Source organism: Podarcis gaigeae (genome assembly GCF_964106915.1).
Source record: "Podarcis gaigeae genome assembly, chromosome: 3".
Lineage (NCBI taxonomy): Eukaryota > Metazoa > Chordata > Lepidosauria > Squamata > Lacertidae > Podarcis > Podarcis gaigeae.
Window position 1 is genome coordinate 86,278,686 of NC_139680.1, and position 21,692 is coordinate 86,300,377.

General features: G+C 43.2%; 1 protein-coding gene across 11 annotated transcripts in view; it reads left to right on the forward strand.

Moving 5' to 3' along the window:
- Positions 1-21,692, forward strand: part of DAAM2 (dishevelled associated activator of morphogenesis 2) — a 217,198-nt gene that overhangs the window by 88,065 nt on the left and 107,441 nt on the right. For all 11 annotated transcript variants that reach the window (XR_014562494.1, XR_014562495.1, XR_014562496.1 and 8 more), the window contains one exon: positions 2,884-3,089. Coding sequence is in view for 8 of the 11 variants with exons in the window: in XM_083732214.1 (XP_083588340.1) it covers positions 2,916-3,089 (174 nt within the window). In the remaining 3 variants the exon portion in view is untranslated. The remainder of the gene's footprint in view (positions 1-2,883; positions 3,090-21,692) is intronic.

Consider the following 21,692-nt stretch of genomic DNA (forward strand, 5'->3'; position numbering starts at 1 on the left):
TTACTTTTTTTCAGCTGCGATACTTATTCCTTCTCTCTCTCTCTCTCTCTCTCTCTCTCTCTCTCACACACACACACACACACACACACACATATACACACACATATATATACCACCTCAAAAACATTTCCAAGAAGGAAAATACTACACCGCAGTTGATCTTGAATGTGCATAAGTGTGTTATATAATCTTTATCTTAGCTGTGCTTTTTTGCGTCAAATATGTAAGTTAGCTATTGTCAGTATACAATAGCTGAGTGATTTGTGCAAGACCATATTGTGCTGTGATATGAAATCTTTGTCTGAGTCGAGTGTTGGAATCCACCCATTGGCTCTAGTGAGTGGTCACAGATGTCCAGCATGACCAGGAATATTAAGGACAACTGTCAAATGCATAAGCCTCATGCCGATGTAATGAAGACGGAGAAGGGCTGTGGTTCAGTGGTAGAGAATCTGCTTTGCATGTAGAAGGTCTCAAGTTCAATCCCCAGCATCTCTAGGTAGCAGTGGGAATGTCCCTTGCCAGAAACCTCAAAAGCCATGGCCAATTAGTGGAGACAGTCCTGAGCTAGATGGACCAGTAGTCTGACTCTGTATAAGACAGCATCAGCTATGATGGGGTGTTGAGATTAGCCACAATTTAGAGCTGGGATTCAGCAATGTATTTCCATTTGTTTTTAACCAGATTCTCTCTTCAGGACTATCTTGGTTACCCTCTTCAATTTCTGGACCTGTTTTTAGACAAAAACATATGCAACAGAAAGGGAATATCATTAGTTAAAAATACCATTTCCCAATGAGCTGTTATCCTTCAGCTTGTTACATAGCGATCCAGGGAGTTGCCCCACCACGTATCGGTTAAATCTTAAGAAGTCGTACTCACTTTTCTGTAGTTGGAGTTCAAGCTCAACTGGTTTATTCCACATTCTCCATGCATTATTGTTAGGACTGGGTGGAACTTTTGGACCAGGCGTGTTTTGGGGGCTTCTGGGGTAAGGGGCCCAGGGAGGGGGAAATGCTTAGAAAGACTGGGGAAGGTGACTGGTTAGCTGTTGGGGAGCATTTCATAGGACTAACACACTATGGCTAAGGATTGATTTCCTCCTTCTGTCTGCTTTTTTAAAATAAAAAACCAAACCTGGTCCATGCTGCTCCAAGTGGCAGCAATGTGTTATGCACTGTCCCACTAGACCCATGGCTATTTCTGCCTTTCAAAACACACTTCAGCAGCAGCAGCAGCAGCAGCAGCAGCTGGAAGGGCCAGGTGTGCTTATCCACTATTTGGAAAGCAGGGGAAAATAAACACCCTCACCCAAAATATTTTAGAATTTTGCTCTACTCCCAGAAGCCCATGATATCCCCCTATCAGGAAACCTTCACCCAACAGCAATAGGTGTATAGGAGTGGTAGGGAACCTTGGGCCTAGGGGCCAAACACAGCCATCCAGACTTCTCAGTTTGTCCCTTGAAACTCTCTCTAGGCTACCTTCATTCCCCTTTTCCCTCATTTCCCTCTACACCTTCCTCAAGCGCTTTTGCCTGGTTGGAATGCGTCCAAATCATAGGAGCCAACTCCTAGGGGCTGAGGTCCCTTAGGCCCCCTAAGTAAAATATTTGAGGGAGTGTTCCCCAAAGTTGATAGGCATTGTCTTAAAAATGGTGTGCATGTGACACATTTTGTGATCAATTACCTGCCCGCCACCTTATTTTATTTAAGTTGGCACCCTGGTCCAAATGCTCCTTGCTTGCCTAGATGGAAAATGGAGAGTTGCCTGTCTAGAAACCTCTGGCTTTTGCATGGGTGGAATTTAAATAATTTTGGTGTACAAAAATCACAACCATTGCTCCTTCCACTTTTGCCTCTGGCCCCGTCCATCACAGGCATGTGACACCCCACGCCAGAAATTTTACCATGGGTTGAAAATGGTCTCTGGCTCCTAGTGAATGAGACATTGAAATCCTTTGATATTCTGGTCCAGTGTCTCTCTGCTGTTTTAGTTTGAAGTTTGCTAGGCTCTCCTGTAGGACCCAAGTTCTTGTATTTAAGACTTACCTATATGTGGTGGGCCTTTGGTGTATGTAGTGTTTCCATTTCCTCCAGCTGGGATTTAGTTTAAAACCTCTTATGATTGCAAAATGTCTTTAAAACCAACAAGATTGCCCAGACATTCTAAGAGCTTTGTAGTGTCCTGCCATTCTTACAGGTAAAGTATGGGAATCCACTTTTTTTGTTTTTTGGTTCACTTGTTTTACTAAAACAATTTATTGAAGAAGAGATTATGCTCATTAACTAGAAGATCGATTTATTGAAAGATGGCCCCTTTTAATTAATTTCTGGAATGGAAAAATTGAAGAAAACACTCATCCATATGATTCATTCTGACATATTTAATCTATCATACTCCCAGATCAATGTGAGAAACTTTCAGGTTGTGGAAAATATTTAATTTGGAGGTGTGTGCATAAGCATTTAGCACCTTATTCTTGATGTTTGCTCAGTTCTTGTATGTAAAGAAGGGGAAATTTCTCCTAGGATAAAAGTTAGTGGAAAAAAGGCTAATAGCTGTGTGAAGGACTCTTGTCAATATCATTTTGCCCCTTATCTCTACATTTACTATTTTGTAATTGTCTTTATATAATATATTTTTCTCTCTGTATTTTCATTTTTATTTAAGTTTTTAGGTATTTATACTTCCAAATATATTTACACAAAGTAGTGTGTGTGTGTGTGTGGGGAATGCAATAAAGAAACTCATCCATTTGGCATTCAGTCTGCCTCGACGTCATCCCCATTTCTTTTCAAAAGCTTGCTTATTAATTATCACAGAAGAAGCCAAGAAGGTTTTGGGTTCTTGGTTATATTTCTTTTCTTGCTTTCTCCGCAGATCATGATTGTTAGATAGCACCTCACATCACGATGACCATGGCTCCCCGAAAAAGGAATCGTCATGCCTTGGGGTTCCTTTGCTGCTTTGGGGGCAGCGACTTGCCTGAGATCAACCTCAAGGACAACAACCCCCTGCAATTCTTGGAGTTCTCTGTGCCAATCCCACCAGCGGAGGAGCTCAATGCAAGGTTCTCTGAGCTTGTGGTAAGTGTCACCCGCACCAGCCACCAGTTGTGTGTTTGCAATGATTTTTGACAACGCACGGTTTACAATTCTAAAAAACCCAATAACCAATTAAAAAACCCACCCTATAAATCAGGGCGGTCCAACAGGTCGATCGTGATCTACTGGTTGATCACGGGGCGTTCCTGGTCGATTCTGGTCAATCGCATGATCCTGAATGATCATCCTGGAGAAAAGCAGCAGGACAAGTAGAAGTGGGGATGAGCCCCTAGTCGTGTGCCTTAGTTTGGGCTGGTGTACTCTGAGTAAAGCTTAGGCAAATACTACCCTGACCCACATAGCTCAGGCTAATCCACCAGCACTTACTGTATTTTTCCATGTATAACACCCCCCCCTCTCCCGTGTATAAGACACCTCCTATTTTGGGGGGTTGAACTTAAGAAAATGGGGGGAGATTGCCCAGAGTTGTTGAAAATGGGCGGGTGTGGATTGGCACGCCACAAAAGCTGTTCCCTTGCTGGCAGAAGCCACCAATCACCCGCCCAATTGTTGCAGTGACAGCAAATCAACACCAGTCCTTCTTGCAGCCACCAATAACACACACAAGGCTAGTGGAAGCAATCAATCCCACATCACCAATATGCAATGACCTTGTGTAAGATGACCCCCCCCCATTTTTAAACATAATTTTTAAAGGAAAAACCCTTGTCTAATACACGAAAAAGTATGGTATCCACCATATTTTGTGCTTCTCTAAACCTTATTACACAGTTCCTAATATTTTAAGTGACCAAGATACAAATTTAAATAATAATTTGAAAGGGAATACATACCCATGTAAATACACATTCAAATGCATATTTTGAGAGTCATTGGGTGTTTTTTTTAATGTGGAAATGGAACAGAACTGTGGGTGAAAACATCAAATGTTACCCGATGGGGAGTAGACAGATTGATCCAACCCTAGTTTAATATCAGATGTGGTATGAATGTGACAATTGGCCATTCTGTCAGGCTGTGTACATACCATGCATTTTAAACATACAGTCATATGTCAGGTTAAAGTCGCTTCAGGTTGAGTGTTTTCAGGTTGTGTTCTGCGACGACCCGGAGGTAACGGAATGGGTTACTTCTGGGTTTCACCACTCCCGCATGTGCAGACGCTCAAAATGATGTCACGCGCATGCGTGGAAGTGGTGAATCGCGACCCACGCAGGTGCAGACGCCGGTTGCATTCTGCTCAGGATGCGAACGGGGCTCCGGAATGGATCCTGTTCGCATCCAGAGGCATCACTGTATTGGTTTCTGCCTGGGAACTGTAGTTTACACCTTCCAGTTCCCTTTAGAAACTTCATTTCACATGACTCTTGTATGGGGGGTCTACACTTTAAATGTATGGTGTGTACACAGACTCAGATCCACACACCCCACTGTATAGGGTTAGGGTGCTCCAAGAAGGGTGTTTAATGTGGGATTGACAACTCCTTATGGCATGCAAGTCTTTTGCAGTATCCACAGGACATCACTGCCATCAAAATGCCAGCCAGTATTCCCACCCCCCACTCTTTTATCCGGATTTACTGCTAAGTAATAAACAAAACCTTGTTGCCAGCAACCAGTTACCGATATCTCAGCGTCTCATTTGGAAATGAAGTCTGTGCCTGGAAGGACCCACACTTTCGGACCCACACATTTGTGGAAAAATACAAGACTTTGGCCTCAGTTCTCAAGGGATGCTGTGCTTCTGGGGTTTTTTTCTACAGAGATATTATCTTTCTATTGGGGGGAAAAAAGCCATGTGTGAAGCACTCCCTGGATTGTATTGAAATCTGGATTCTGTCCAAGCTGGGGGGCAGGGAGCTATGAGTGTTTATGGCAGTGTTAGTTTGGAATGGAAACTAGGCTTGTAGGTTGCAGAATTTGCCTCCTGGGTCTCGCTTTGCCTGTAGCTGTGGCCTCTGCTCTGTATGCATTAAAGAAAGGCAGGCTGCATTTGTATTGATTGGCCGGGCTGAGGTTTTAATTGAATTAGAAAGGTTCGGTCTGTAAGGGGGCCAGTGTAAATCAACGACCTGGAAATGTTTGAAAAAGCTGTGTGTTGTATACTATTGTGCGAGTGCACATTACTAAATCATTATATATAGAGGAGCCTTTTCAGATGCAGACGGAGAATCTCTAGCAAGCCAAATATTTCTCTGGGCCCCTTGAAGTATGCCCAAAGGCTACAGTTTGGCCTTTGATATTTGCCATCTGCTTTGTAAAAAAAGTACAATAAAATGCTGCTGCATTTGACTGCATTTATATTTATAAAAGCCATGAGCGTATCATTGCGTTAAGCTTTAAAATGTGAATCAGTGGCCGTACCTTTCTTAAAAATATATATATGACGGCAGCAAAATCCAATCTTAACTGTACAAGGACAGGCAGATGTTCTTCTGATCAGCCCAGTAAATATTCATTACCCTTGGATGTTTTACCTGTGTTCCTGGAAAAAATCTGCTGTGGGCCAATTGAATATATTTCTTTCTCTCTCTGTTGATTTTATCATTTTAATTCTCTCCAAATTTCTGGCACGGGCTTTGAAAGCTCCACTGCATGCGAAGGAAGAGGGGAACATTGAGAGAGTTGTTCTTTTTCTGGGACCTGGAAAAAACCTAGCCTTTCTTTATTATATTCTCATACAGCAACAACGATGCCCTCCCTCTATTTAATTAAAGCACCAGGCTGACCTCCCACAGGAGAACTTACTATCTTCAGATGGGTGTCCTTTTCATCACAAGATGTACACTCTGACCTTCTGTACAACTGCTCATTTCTTTAGCCTTGTTATGCTCCCATCCCAAAACACAACGACACTGGCTCTTACTTAGGAGTAAGGAAGACATTTTTATTCTGGCTCTAAATGGTACAGAGATAGCAGCAAGCACAGGATCTGAAAGTCATGATTCCAGTGTATACGAGCAAGGCAAGAGATGCAGAACTGAACAGGAGCAACAAAGATGTCACAACACTTGTTAGCACCCTCCCGCCAAGCTTTTAAAGACAATGCAGGGTGAGCTCAATCGATCGCAAAACTGATGTGCCTTATGAGACAGCCGTATATGCAAATGTGTGTTCTATCAGTGCTGGTGTATCTGATCCCACCTACAAAGTTGGCACCTGGTTCTTGGTGCCAACACTGTGTCCTACCCCTTTGACTCCACCTCCATCACCACTATCTTCTCCTGCTCAGCCCCTCCCACTGGCTGGTTGAAGTCCTCCCTCCCCAGTGAGGCCCTGCACTCCACAGGAGGGGCACTGGGGTGGGCCGGGAGTTCTGCTTCCCCCTCTCCAACATCTTGAGTTACAAGGAGAGAGCCACCAATCCTGGGTACCAGCCTTTAAGCTCATCTTCTCCTTCCTCCTCCTCTTCTGTCTGGGTTGCCGAGCCATGCCAGATCCTGATGGACCCAAGGGGCCTGTGACAAACCTTCTGTTAGATTAGAGAAAGATACCCTGTATTTTCATCACACGTCTACTTCTTACTGACATTTCAGAGGTAGAAAATCTTGTGTGTGCTGGCATGTCAGAAATTAAGTAACCAGAGGTGTGCTTAGCTGATTATTGACCTCTGTCTTGGTCTCTCTTGTTCTTTGTCATCTTGTTCTTTGGTTTACTCATTTCTCCTGCTACGCTAGGTTTCAACTCTCTTCCTGTGGACATTTTGCTTGAAGTGCCGTAATAACAGATGAACTATAGCATTTCCCTCACATGCCTGCCAGACATAGTGGGCTCCTTTTTTAAAAAAAAATATATTTATTAGGTTTTTACAAAAAAAAAAGTACATAACCACCACAAAAGTAAAAAGAATGTAAAAAGAAATAAAACATAATCAAAAATACACATAGAACGGATCAAAACACTAGAATATAGAATACAGTAAAGAAAAGTTCCACCCAACCAGATACAAAAACATAAAAACTCCAACTTTTTAGATCATACTTAGTTAACTTCCTTTCTTGACTTCCTCACGCCTCCCTTTTTTGTGTTCCTCTTTACCCAATCAGGTACAGCAAATCCTTACCCTCTTTCAGATCTCATTTCTAATTATTAAGTTCATTCTATTATGTCACCAATCTTTCCTCCTCGTACTTAAACACCTTTATCATATTATTTACTTTTGACATAATATCACTTTAGTCTTTCCTCCTTTTCTGTTGCATTTTGCATACTTTTGTAAGCTATATCACTAATGCCATATTATTTCCAAATCCAACATTATTTTAACATTCATAAACTTTGCAGTATTTCTGCAGATAGTCTTTAAACTTCTTCCAGTCCTCTATGTCCTTCTTCCAGACATAATGGGCTCCTAACTCCCATCAACTCCAGCTGGTATGGCCAGGGGTCAGGGAGCATGGCAACTAGTCAAACAACACCTGAAATGCATTGGATTGGGGAAGCCTTGGCTAAAATATCTCCTGCTCCCCAGCACTGTCAAACATCTTTGCCTCACTTCTGACATCTCCATTTATGCCTAGCAAGATACTTTTTGTCTATTGTGCATATTGAGTTCTGGGGTTTATGTTCTGAGCACCTTGCCTGAATCTGACCTTCTAACTTTTGCCACGAGCTGTGTGTGTGTCCTGTTCTCCACAAGTTTAAGTCTTTGTCAAAGGATATCGATAAAAAATGAGAACTTTGAGAAACTCTGAATGCTCTGTAATCTAATGCTCTATCTCGGAAACCAGGCATAGCCTCTATTTCTGGACAAACTCTCAGATGGAAATGACTTTTTTGAGTTATTGTTTATCTCTTTTCTCTGCTCCTCCCACCCACCTCTGCCCTAACTCTGTGGAGCAAAGCATGAAGGCCTCCCTGTACTTCAGAGGATGCTGGTATGGCAGGTCTGCACCCCATCAGTGGTGAACTTGGCCCAACGCCACCACTTCAGTCTGCCTTGGCTGGCTCCCTGTTTTTCTCTTCCCATCTGGCACCCTGCACACAGCTCATAATGAAGTGCTGCTGTAGTTGGTGGTCTACGCAACATGTGCCAAGCTGGTTGTGTGCCTGCTGGCAAAGGGGCTATTGTAAGAGCATATGTTTTTCTTTGTGCAGATTTATTGACTGAACAGGAAACAGAGGAGGATCTGGAAGAACTTTTTTATTTTATTTTTACATTAGCCACAAAACAGGGAGAATTGCTCTCCAAATCCCCAGCCCCTTTCCTCAAACGTTAAAGGTGCCTTAAGATGCTATACCTGGATTGGGTCTTGGTGTTTTCTCTCCTGATACATGTTTGTGGCAACCCTGTGCCTTTTGACATTCACAGTTTTATAAACTGAGTTGATTATTACCAGGGATGGAAGTGTAAAAGTTGCCTACAAATTGCACAGATTTGAGCTGTTAAAGGGCTCACAGCATCAGCCAGTAGCCAACCTGGAAACGCAAGAGGAGGCTGCTGTGGAGCAGGGTACTTGGAGTGGGGGTGTCAGGAGAGTAGCAGTTTTAAGCATTAGAATTAGTAGGGATTAAGAATTTTGTACACTGGGGGGCTTTTGGTGTTATAGCTCTCCTGTTCACAACTTCTGATCTTCCTTTTCATTTTTTGCACATCTCTGACCTTGCCACAACCCTGCTGCAGCCCCCAAGGTGAGCGGCAGCAATGCCAGGGGTGGGAGAGTGCCTCTGTGACTCCACCCCACTGCTGTTGCTTATGGAAAGAGTATGCATTATGGATATTCAATTGCTATTGCTGGTTCCTGTTGCATGTATATGCCTAGTGGTGGACCTAGGCTGTGAAACTTGAACCAGAAACAAAGTCTATGTAGCCACTGTTATATTCTTCAATGGGGTTGTTTACAGTAACATTTACAACATCTGTGCTACTGACTCTCAAAAAGTGGGATTGTTGAAATATGTAAAACAACAAAATGAATCAAATTGGGACTACTAGACCCTTTTTTAAAAAAAAGAATGTGGACTGATATCACTTCTGGAGCCCCTCTGGGATTAGGGGCCCTGAAGCTTAGTAAGGTAAGTTTCATAGTAAGGTAAAAAGTAAAGGCAAAGGACTCTTGAATGGTTAATTCCAGTCTAAGGTGATTATGGGGTGCGGCTCTCATCTCGCTATTCAGGCTGAGGGAGCCGGCGTTTGACCATAGACAGCTTTCCAGGTCATGTGGCCAGCATGACTAAATCACTACTGATGTTTGGAGGACTGTGACAAGTGCCAGAGCTCATGGAAATGCTGTTTACCTTCCCACCACAGCTACTTATCTACTCACCTATTTATCTACTCACGTTGAACTGCTTGGTTGGCAGAAGCTGGAACAGAGCAAGGGGAGCTCGCCCCGTCACACGGATTCGAACTGTTGGCCTTCTGATCGGCAAGCCCAAGAGACTCAGTGGTTTAAACCACAGCGCCACCCTGCATGTGGCACTTAAGTTGTAAATTCTGGAAGGCTGCAGTTGATAACTACAGAATTTGTGGGATTGTGACTGCCCAAGCCAGGTTTGTGAAAGCAGCATAAAAATGAAGCCAGTCTGCATTCTGACTTGTCTGCTCACCAAATTCCTTGCTGAGTTGCTCCCATAATCTTTGTGCTATTTAAGGGGGCACCCCCTCCGTGTTGTGAGTGCCATTGAAATGCCTAAACACTAAAAAGAAAATGATGTTAAAGACACTAAATCTTAGAACACCAGTATTGCTTCACTCTCTTCAGATTTCCTCTGCTACTTCCATTCTCTATGCTAATGCATTCCCTTGATTTACATAAGAAAGACAACAAACTTGAATCCTTTGGGGGGTTGTCCCTGGGAAATATTTTCTGTTAACCATGTATTAAATTAATTTGCACTTAACAATTACAGAACATTATACCTTATACATTATACCTTCCGTCCCCATGCCCAGTTCTCAGTCAAATCTTCATCCCTGCTTGCTATACCTATAAGTAGACATGATTAGGTTTGCAGGTTAAAGTGGCAAATGAAGTTAAGAGGGTTTAGAGAAGAGATGCCTTCATATTTACCCCGAGTCAAGTCTTGAAAAATAACTTGGATCACTCCTCAAAGCCTTTATCCAAAGAAAGGCAAGCTTCATTGACCTTCCAGTTTCTGCCTATTGAATGTAACACGGAATGCCTCTCTGTTTGTGGAGTTTGTGGTACCTTGCTCTCACTGTACCTCACTGTTAAGTCTAGTCAAAGGCGATTATGGAGTTGTGGTGCTCATCTCGCTTTCAGGCCGAGGGAGCCGGCATTTATCCACAGACAGCTTTCTGGGTCATGTGGCCAGCATGACTGAACCGCTTCTGGTGCAATGGAACACCGTGACGGAAACCAGAGTGCACAGAAAGGCCGTTTACCTTCCATATAAATGTTTTTTTTTTTGGGGGGGGGAATTATGAAGTGAGTCTCCAGTCATATGTGTGAGTCAAAAATGGGTCCTTGGTTTGAAAAGACTGAAGGCTTAAACCTTTCATATGTCTGGACCTTCTTCTACTTAGGCTGTTGGCCAGAAACCTCTAGCAGATAAGTTTTGTACAGTAATAGGCTTGGGGAGGGAGGACAGGCAGGGAAAGATGCTGTCCAGGACGTTGTTGTGCATAGATAGTCCTATGAAGATGGAGATCAGCCAAACTGATCTGGAATTCAGTACTGCAGAAGAAAAACAGCAGCTCCCTTGTCTTTCCGTTTAGATTGTAGATGGGTGTTTTCAAAACTTGTCTATCTCCTCCTGTCTTCCTCATATCCCATCTAGTGGCTTTATTGGGGGATTTATTTCACACTTCTGTAGCTCTTTTGCTAGAATATATGCAGTAGTAATGAGGTGTGTTTAATGACATCCCTTCCCCACTGAGTAAACAACACAGCCTTCCCCTCAAATGCAATGTTGAGAACAGAGAATCATAGGAAGCTGCTTTGTACCAAGTCCAACCATTGGTCCATCTAGCTCAGTATTGTCTTACACTAACTGGCAGCAGCTTTTCGGAGTTTCAGGTGGGGGCTATCTACAGCCCTACCTGGGGATTGAACCTGGGACCTTCTGCATGCAAAGCAGATGCTCTGTCACTGAGCTATGTCCCTTCCCCAATGGTATAATAGAATCAAACCTTTGCACCGTTGTTTTGTTTTTTTAAGGAAAGAAACACCATAAAGGCTCAGTGTGACTTTTTCCTTTACTATTTTGAATCACATTGCTTCTGTATAGAATAAGATTAGCTGAAGCCTCTGAGAACGCAGCAGGAGCTGAATGCTGTGGAATGGCTATTAATAGTGTTTAGTGTGCTAAATTGTACTCCAGGCAGGTCAGCTTAACTTAGGCTGAAGAAGGGGGTGGTATGTGAATGCACACTCAGTTCTTTCTTTCCGTTTGCCTCTTGCTGTGTGTATATATATGCGGTTCCACCTCCCTGTCCCCAAACTCGCATTAGGAAATACTTCAGCAAAATGTTTGGCCGTAGGAGTGTCTGTCAGTGCATAAAACAAGTGGAATGAAATTGTCTTCTTAGAGAGAGGCATTATCAAGATAATGCTTACAAAATGATGTACTTTTATAATACCTTTAAACTATTATAAGAATATAAGAAGAGCCCTATTGGATCAGGAATGCCCGCTATATATGGAACCAAGAGACTGATTTATAAAACCGCTGCTTACAAATGGAACGCACTTGAACAGGGGGGAAAGGGTGAAATGGCTGCTGAGTGATACTGTTGACTTCGTAACTTATAAAGTAGCACTATATGCATTGGCAGCTAAGAAGATCAGGAGAAAAGAACTAGATAAAGTAGCGGTCAATTGCAAAGGTGATTTGGACATTGAAGCTGGCACATTTTACTTGAGAACCCCCTGCTATTCTATCACATGCAACAAATAATTTCTAGGAGATGTGATCGTGGTTTACTGTATCTGCAGTACCTGATGTTTTTTATGGTTATTATTGCTTTTCTTTTTGTTCCCTTTGTGAATGATGCCATGACCTTTGGCTAGTGCAATAAAGTTGATGATGATGGATCAGGCCAATGGCCCATCTAAGCCCAGCATCATCTAACCACAGTGGCCAACCAGATGCCTGTGGGAAACCCGCAAGCAGGATCTGATCACAAGAGCCCCTCCTGTGATTTCCATCAGCTGGTATTCAGAGGCATAATGCCTTAGGCAGTGGAGGTAGAAAATAGCCATCATGCCTAGTAGCCATCGATAGCCTTCTTTCCCATGAATTTGTTCACTCATCTTTTAAAGCCATCTAAGTTGGCCAGCGCTGCCTTCTGTGGAAGGGAGTTCTATAGTTTTTATTCTATGCACTATCCTGAATGTTCTAGCACGCAGCTTCATTGGAACTCCTGTCATGTCACCACCAATTCTGTAAACTGTTGTTGTTGTTGTTGTTTAGTCACTTAGTCGTGTCCGACTCTGCGTGACCCCATGGACCAGAGCACACCAGGCACACCTGTCTTCCACTGCCTCCTGCAGTTTGGTCAAATTCATGCTAGTAGCTTCAAGAACACTGTCCAACCTTCTCATCCTCTGTCGTCCCCTTCTCCTTGTTTTCTCTAAACTAAGAAGTCCCAATTGCTACAACCTTTCTTCATAGGGGAGTTGATTGACCCACTTGATTCCCTTTTGGTTACCCTTGTCTGATCATCGATTGTGAAGAGATGTCCTTTCCTCACAAGTGGGAGCAACAGAAAGGGATCTGACACCTGTGAGAAAACACAAGGGGGGAGCACAGCAGTAGCAGGCTGTGCATGAAAGTAGTGCACTTTTCCATGCATAAGACGTCCCCTATTTTGGGGGACTAAAAATTAAGAAAATGGGGGGAAATTGCCCGGAGTTGTTGAGCTTTTTCACTCACTCACCCGCCTGGCCAACGCTAACACTCGTGCGCTTCGCAACAGCCTCCTAATGTCTGTTCCATTGCCGGCAAAAGCAGCCTATTGCCCGCCCAATTGTCGCAGCAACAACCAATCAGCACCACCCCTTGCTGCAGACACCAATAACATGCTGCAGACCATCTCCGGCTCACGGCATCAACCAATCCCACGTCCCCCCTAGGCACTACCCATGTATAAGACGACCTACAATTTTAAACATCAATTTCTGTAAAAACAAAAACAAAAAACCTAGTCTTATACACGGAAAAGTATGGTAGCCTAATTCCCAAAGCCTTAATATGGTAAGAATCTGAGAAATAAGAATGGATCTATGAAGCAGTTTTCCAGAGAGAGAGAGAGAGAGAGAGAGAGACTGATGTTTAGCGCTTATTGCGAATGAAATATACACTTTTGTCTACACTAGGGTTGGGGAAACCCAGGTCTGGGAGCCAATGTGGCCCTTTAGGTCTCTAGCCATCCCTGCTTTGTACACAGTTTGAATGCCTTTCTTTGCCTGACTGGAATGTGCTCTTCAGCTAGGATGGTTACTGTTGCTTACCTGGATAGTGAAATTAGCATTTGAATGTGCAGAAACTTCTGGCTTTGTATATGGTTGGAATGTGATCTACTGTGCAAGTTAGAAATTGCAGCTGTTCCTCCACCCACTTTTGCTTCGTGCTCTGCCCATCGCCTGCATGTGGCCGCCAGAAGGACCCAGCCCTTGGGTTGAAAAAGGTTCCCCTCCCTGGTCTACACAGATAGCACCGATGTTCTTTTGCATGTACATTCCCCACTCATTTCAGTGCACATGTTTTTGAAGCACAGGATCTAATTGCATAATGAAGGGTGAGAAGGTGAATTTATCAGTAGCAGGATAGAAGCGATCATGCTATTATGAATGGCACTACAAGGGGGTTTCCATGACCAGCTGTATTTAATTTATCACTGAAAATTAAATTACTGGGGCCTGTGATCTTCTTTTCTAATGTGGTGTTTATTGATTAGAGTACCATGGATACGATTCCCTTAATACTGTTGTACGGAGGCTGTTCAACATTACATAACAGTTAACTAACAATAAGCCTCTCAGACTAAAATTGTCAAGGGATTTTTGCGTAGTCGGGGAAGAGCAATCTAATTTGGAGTTTAGCCAGTGGATTTTCCTGAGTCATAAAGTGCCAATGGGATTTAGCAGCTAATGGCTAGGTGTTGTGACTGCTTGAGAATTGCCCTGTGCACCAAGTGCAACCGCTGAATGAGCCTGCTGGTCCACAGGGAATTCTTGACCCATTTATTTAAGCAGGCTAGTGAGTGGAGGGAACTCAAATCATCATTGCAGGTTACTGTAATGATTCATTGTTCATTATTGTAATATAAAACAGTTTGCTATTTCACATGTGATAAAAGCTTCACTGCTGGAAGACCTCACACAGAGATCTTGTCATGCCACATGTGCAATATTTTTCTATGACAGTGGTTCGAACATTCAGCTGCAAATTGCCAAGTAATGAGTTCTCAGCAGATGAGATTTTGAATATTCATGTGCGAATCAGCTTTTATTGATCAGCTCTGTATTTCAAGTGCTTAATAAATACTGCATACAGCATACCATGGCTTCCCCCCAAAAATCACGGGAACTGTAGTTTTAAGGGTGCTGAGAATTGTAGCTCTGTGAAGGGTAAACTACGTCTCCCATGATTCTTTGGGGGAAGCTGGGTGCTTTAAATGTATGGTGTGTATGCAGAAAAAGTCGCAAAGGATATTCACATTTATTGAATTGATTGTAAATATTCATTGTATACAAAAAAGGTGGATCCAACCTGAGCCCTTCCCCCTTGATGGCTCATATTTTTACACCATTAAAACATTTCTTGACTTATGCTGCAAAACCTGATGATCCATCTGCCAGAATATTTAGAACAATAAATGCATGAATGAAGCCGCAAATGCTGTATTTTATCCTTGGATGTTAAATGAAATTTTCAGTGTGTTGTGGCATCATCTTTATTGCAGCAGTGTATAGATGCTTCCTTGTGGAGTGGCCCCTTTAATCTAATGAAAAATAAACATAAACAGATTTATATGGGCCAGAATCCAAATCTGAAAAGGAAACAAACACTGGCCTGGTTATCATAGGCCCTCTAAAAGTACCACCATTTAACCTATTGTCAGTTCCTTCAGCCAACATATTATTGCATTAGGTATTGCAACAGAAGCACCCAAATTCTTTATCAGTTCTTGCCATAACCCAGAATCCAGTGATATTCTCCCTCTAAACAGGAAGAATTAGGCATTTAATTAACTGAAAAATATTCTTTCCCGTGAAAAAAGTGTTTTGTGAATAGTTGATGGGAGGGGGCGGAGATAATGGTGTTTTTGTTAGTTATCTCCATTTAATCAATTAATCACCCACGTTTGCTGCTGAACAATGAGCCTACTTCCTCTAATTGTTGAGCAAATTGTAATGTGAAAAGTACACAAATCTGTCATGGAGCCAGCAATTCACTACCGAAAGCAGAGCACAGTCATTGAAGAGCGTGAATTATTGTACCACCCAGTTGCATAGCTGCTCTGTGGTTATCTCCCAGGCAACACTTTGTAAACGATTCCAGTGATGGGTGGATGTGTGTGTGTGTGTGTGTGTGTGTGTGTGTGTGTGTGATGGCTAAAAGTGTGCATGAATGTCTGATTCTTGCTTGTCTGGGATGCTACACTGGAAGCACTTTTCTACAAGTGATTCCTGCAGAGCCCAGGACTATATCTGAATGACTTGATCATATAAATGGTGTTGATTGCATGGATATTTTCCATGGAAGGGAGGGTGTAAAACCCCATAGGCTCAATCTAGCCAGTTTACTTAATCATTTCCATGAATCTCTGTTCACTGCGGCTGCACTAATATCTGTAGGACATTTTGCTTTGCGTTAAATGGCTCCACTTGAAGTCTTAAAACATCATAAACGGCGTTTTGTTTATAGGACTACCTGCTCTGACTTCTTTGCCCTGTCAGCTAGGAACTGAAGATAAATCACAGAGTTGCCCCAGCAGTCTATCCTTCTGTTGCCTGGTGATCTCTCACTTTGACAAGTTCACTGATAATTGTGAGCCAGTGCTGAGTCAGTAGGTACAACTTCGGTTTGCACCTCTTTGCCTTACAGGTGAAAAGGGTGGGCTTGTATGTTTCAATGCTTTTCCATTTTGGAAAGTTCTCTGAATGTTGGAAGCAAACACGTGTGTATGTGTGAGGTCTAAGCTGTATATACTAATTTACTACATGCATCTAGCATATGCTCCAACATTTCCTGAGAGGAATTTGGGACATCTCCTGCCCACTCTCCACCTTGGCTGGTGCTCTCTCTCTCTTTCCCCACTGCCAGCTGTGGCCACAGGTGGAGGTCATGACATGGCAAAGGTGGCAGAGGCCGGGGCATGCCAGAAGTGCATTGTTGGTGCACATTTGAAAAAGTCAACAATCTCTGCCTGGACTGCTGGGCCGTCCCGCTGCTGTCGCCTGCAGACATTGCCTGCTGTGCAGCAGAGGCCATGACACAGCCGAGGAGGCTGCAGCAGAGTTTGGATTTTGGATTTGATATCCCGCTTTATCACTACCCTAAGAGTTTCAAAGCGCTAACATTCTCCTTTCCCTTCCTCCCCCACAACAAACACACTGTGAGGTGAGTGAGGCTGAGAGACTTCAAAGAAGTGTGACTGGCCCAAGGTCACCCAGCAGCTGCATGTGGAGGAGTGGGGAAGCGAACCCGGTTCACCAGATTATGAGTCCATTGCTCTTAACCACTACAGAAGATCATTGTTGGCATGCTTCCAGAAAAGCCTGTTCTGCGCCACTGCCTGCGTCCTTGAGGAAAGAGAATAGAGGGCAGAGAGGATTACAAAGGAGGAGTTGGAGTGCTAGTTCAAAGTAGGCGAGTTGAAGGAGCTGAACTGGGGCCACTTTGGTTTTTCAGGCAGGGGTGCTCACCATTTTTGAATACCCTTGCTTTGAGCCATTTGTGGGGACTGGGAGCCAAATAATTTGAGCGAGTTTATGCAGTGGTGATTAATGAGCAGCAACTAATTAAATGGTAAACTGAATTTCCTCATCTCACTGGCTTTGGCAAGCTCCTGCAGTGTTTTGCATGCAAAAAGGAGCTGAAAGGAGTGGAACAGCAAGGTAGCTTTCAGTATACTTCTAACCACATTCAATCAGAAATAAATCCTGTTGAATTTCAGTGAGTCTTAGCATTCCAGTCTATGATGCTTAGGAGGGTGGCACCCTTTAAACATTGCAGAAACACCATGAGAGGGTCAAGGATATTTATATCCTATTTTTATTAAAGGTTTTAAGGCAATTTCTCTCCCTCTTTCTCTCTCAAGTGACTTCTGTGAAGTATAGCACTACATGAGAGAAACAAATTCTGAGCAAAAAAACCTGAGGATCTGGTATCAGGATTCCATGCTGACATTGGAGCAAAGTGCAGGTTGACACTCTCTCAGCTCCCTTTGAATGATTCTCATTACTAGGCCTCTCGCTCTTCCTCCGGCGCTTTTACATAACACTGTTAGAGAATTAAAGGTTAGCCAAGGCTGCGTCCTGCGGCCAGTGTTTTGCTCAACAAAGTCATTTGGTAAATAGGATGCCTGCGAGGAGATGGAGTTGCAGAGGAAGCCAGAGGGTGACACCAACGCCCTGCCCTGGAAATGCAGCCTGCTTTTGGCACAGGGCTCTTGCTCGGGTGCAGCGATTGTCTCCCCGCACCCTCCCTGAGCCTTTCCTGGACCACGTTCAGTGCCATGAGCCAGCAGACTTTTGTTTGAGCAGGAAACGATCAGAGAGGTGTGTGCCTGTGTGCTTTGGCTTGAGCTGAAGTGCAAATTGCCGGAGTCTTTTCTGAACTCATTAGTGTTAAGAGAGCTGAAGCAGAGGGAGGGGAGCAGGGACCATTGAAAAGGAAAGGGTATGGGCGGGGAAGCCGGAAAAGTAGCAGCTATTTCCTAATAACCTTTCCCACACCTAAGCTTCCCTGACAGGGGCTCATCTGAAGGGCCCTGGCATCAGAAAACAGACAGAGGAGAGGAGGAGGAAAGGAGGGGAGGTGAAGGGGCGAGAAATGGGAAGTGAAGTTAGGGGATGGGGGATTTCTGCTGAACTAGCAGTTGCTGAGGTGGTGTTCTGTTAGATATATTATTGCCCAGAGGTTTATATAGGGTCATTCTAGGTATTCTGCGTTCCTCAGATGCAGTGGCAGATTCAACTGTGCTGAGATGCTGAGTAGTACGCAGAAGGCAAGAAATGTTCTGTTGCTGTACATGTTGGGAAAATGATGTTGTGGCCCCGAGGCCTTGAATAGAGTGTGGCCTTGCAATAATTGGCAGTGATTCATGGTCATTAAAGTCAGCGTCTGCACATGTTTATTCTTGAACTTCTCTTAGTGAAATCGGACAAACCTTGAAGTTTCATGTGTCTGCAAGGGATGGAGGCTGAAAAGATTTGGCTGTGGGAGTTACGCAGACATTTTTCTAGAGGGTCTGGATTTTGTTGAGCTCAGGGCTGGTTTGTATACTTTGGAGGTTGCTGCAGGGCTAGTCGATCCCCACAAGTTGCTTCCCATGCATTCTTGCAAGCAGAGGATTAGAAGGTGCCATGTGTCTCTCCAATGTTCTCTCACTCCAAAGGAAGTGATTCCTGCAAATTTTATTATTTCTGTTTTTGGTTTTTTTATTTTGCAATTCAGCCAAAAAGCTCTCCCTCGCCAGCAATGGAGATAAGGCTTTTGATGGCTGTTAGTCATAATGGCTGCATCATCGCCACTACTTTCTTTTGTATGCTGCTTTTCCACAAAAAGAATTATGTGGCTTAAAACAGTGGGGACAACAAGAGCTCACAAAAGCAACAATCTTGAGAACAATTTCACAACAACGGCAATAATAAAACAGCAACATATAGCAAATGCAACAGCAGATTAGGTTGAACAAGTGAGCGAGGAGGCAGGGAGTGGGAGGAGAGCCTGTAGATCGTTACATGTTGTGTAATCTAAAATCAATACATAATTTTTTTTTTTTAAATGCAACTGCGTATACAGATCAAGATTTCAGCTCTATAAATGTAACAACATTACACCTCCTGGTGGCGGCAAAAATAATAAAGGATTTTGAACAGTTTCACCTTAGTCCTAGATGATGACTACGTTGATTCTCATAATCATCATTATGATAATCCTTGTTACTGCAATTCATTTATTAATTGCCTTCTAAACCACTGTGTCAAGGCAATTTGCACATAGAATAATTATAAACAGTTAAACACACAAAGACAACTGATACATTTAAAACAAAACTGAAGCCCTAACAAATGGACATTCATGTAAAAGACCCATTTATTCAGCTAGAGAAACCTGTTCTAGAATTTCTGTATCCCCTAGAAATTAGTGTAGAACCAAGTTACGTGATCATATGTCTATGTTACTTCTAGTATCAGCAGCAGCTTCTGAGTACCAGTGGTTTGAGATCAGCAATGTGTGGGCTATTGCTTTCATGTCCTGATTGTGGGAAACAGGATGCTAGACTAAATAGGCCTTTGGCCTCTCCTTATGTTTTTCTTTTGAGAGCCAGTGTGGTGTAGTGGTTAAGAGTGGTAGTCTCATAATCTGGGGAACCGGGTTTGCGTCTCCGCTCCTCCACATGCAGCTGCTGGGTGACCTTGGGCTAGTCACACTTCTTTGAAGTCTCTCAGCCCCACTCACCTCACAGAGTGTTTGTTGTGGGGGAGGAAGGGAAAGGAGAATGTTAGCCGCTTTGAGACTCCTTAAAGGGAGTGAAAGGTGGGATATCAAATCCAAGCTACTACTACTACTACTACTACTACTACTACTACTACTACTCTTCTTCTTCTTCTTCTTCTTCTTCTTCTTCTTCTTCTTCTTCTTCTTCTTCTTCTTTTGATCCAGCTCCTCAGTTTACAGGTGCCCCCCTTGCCAGCTTTTTGAGCAGGGTGCAGAGGATGTTCCCTGGCTCAAGCTGCTGGGATGAGAGGGGAGATGGCCAGGAGATGGAATATGGCCATGAAGCAAGTTAGCTGGGAATAATCTGCGCGCGCGCACACACACACACCCTGGGATGCCAGTTGGCGGTCTCTGATCAGTAACACTTAAGAGAGAGGGAAATCATTGCACAGGCAATAAAATTAAGCCCATCATCAAAACAAAAATTTAAAAATCCCTTCCGGTAGCGCCTTAGAGTGCTAAGTTTGTTATTGGTATGAGCTTTTGTGTGCATGCACACTTCTTCAGATACACTGAAACAGAATTCACCAGACCCCTATATATAGTGAGAGGGTGGGGAGGGGTATTACTCAGAAGGGTGGTGGGAATGGGTGATTGGCTGATAGGTGTGGTAAACCTGTTGACGACTGTTAACAACTGCACTTGGTCTTACATGAAAAACCAGGGGGTGAGATGGCTAAAAATAACTATATCATGTATAATGAGATAAGAATCCAATGTCTCTATTCAGACCAGGTCTCTCCATGGTTTTAAGTTTGGTAATAAGTTGCAATTCAGCAACTACAACAGGTTTACCACACCTATCAGCCAATCACCCATTCCCACCACCCTTCTGAGTAATACCTCTCCCCATCCTCTCACTATGTATAAGGGTCTGGTGACTTCTGTTTCAGTGTATCTGAAGAAGTGTGCATGCACACGAAAGCTCATACCAATAACAAACTTAGTTGGTCTCTTAGGTGCTACTGGAAGGAAATTTATTATTTTGTTTTGACTACGGCAGACCAACACGGCTAACTACCTGTAATTAAGCCCATAGTTTGTGTGGAGACCTGAGAACCAAATGCTCAGATGGAATCCGCTCCTTTACTCTCAGAGCATTCGCTCACAGGATCATGGCTTCTCTCGAGTTGGTTTATGGCATGGGGCACATCCCAAAACTATGATTTCCTTTGCTGTGCATGGAGGAATGTGCCTGCCCAAGCACCGTCACTATGATGGCTATGTGAGTTAATGCACAGTCAGGAAACTTTCTGTATATGGGATAAGTATATGGAATCTGAAGGCGAAGACAGACAGGCGTTCTAAGTGCGGGGAAAGTGGTTTTGGTCACACGCTCGCTGTTTTTTTGTTGCAGGCATTTGTTTTCAGGGCAGAGAATATACACTCACTCAACCACTTCCACCGCACTTAGAATGCCTGTCTGTCTTCACCCATAGCTTTACTGCAGTGAGGTATTCTCTTGGGTGCTGTTCCAGAGTGAACTCGTTGCTTCTAAGTGTGAAGTGTTTAAAACAAAAAACTACCCTCCTAAACTTTGTGTTTCAGGTCAGTCTTAGCCACAGGACCAGTTCTATCATTTATTGAGCAAGCATCTTGTACACTTCTTCCTCCCTCTCCTTCTTCCATTCTGTGTAGATAGACATGGAGCTGGTGTGTGCATTTTTTTTTTAAAAAACCCTACAGTTTTTAATCTAGTGCTAATTCGAAATGACAATAGTCATTTCAAAGCCCTTTCACTCTCATTGAAATGGGTTGTTTAAATTCATTTATCCCCGCTCCGTGACAAAATGATCAAACACTTTCTTTTCTTTAAATCCTCATACTTTCTCTAAACCTCTTTTTCTGCTCTTATATATTCTCATTATTATTATTTTTTAAAAATATCTACAAAGGTTCTGGTCTAATTTCCATTGCTGTCCTGAGTACTTCTGAGAGTGCTCAACTTTCTTGATTGACGAGATTGATCCAGACTATAGGAAACCA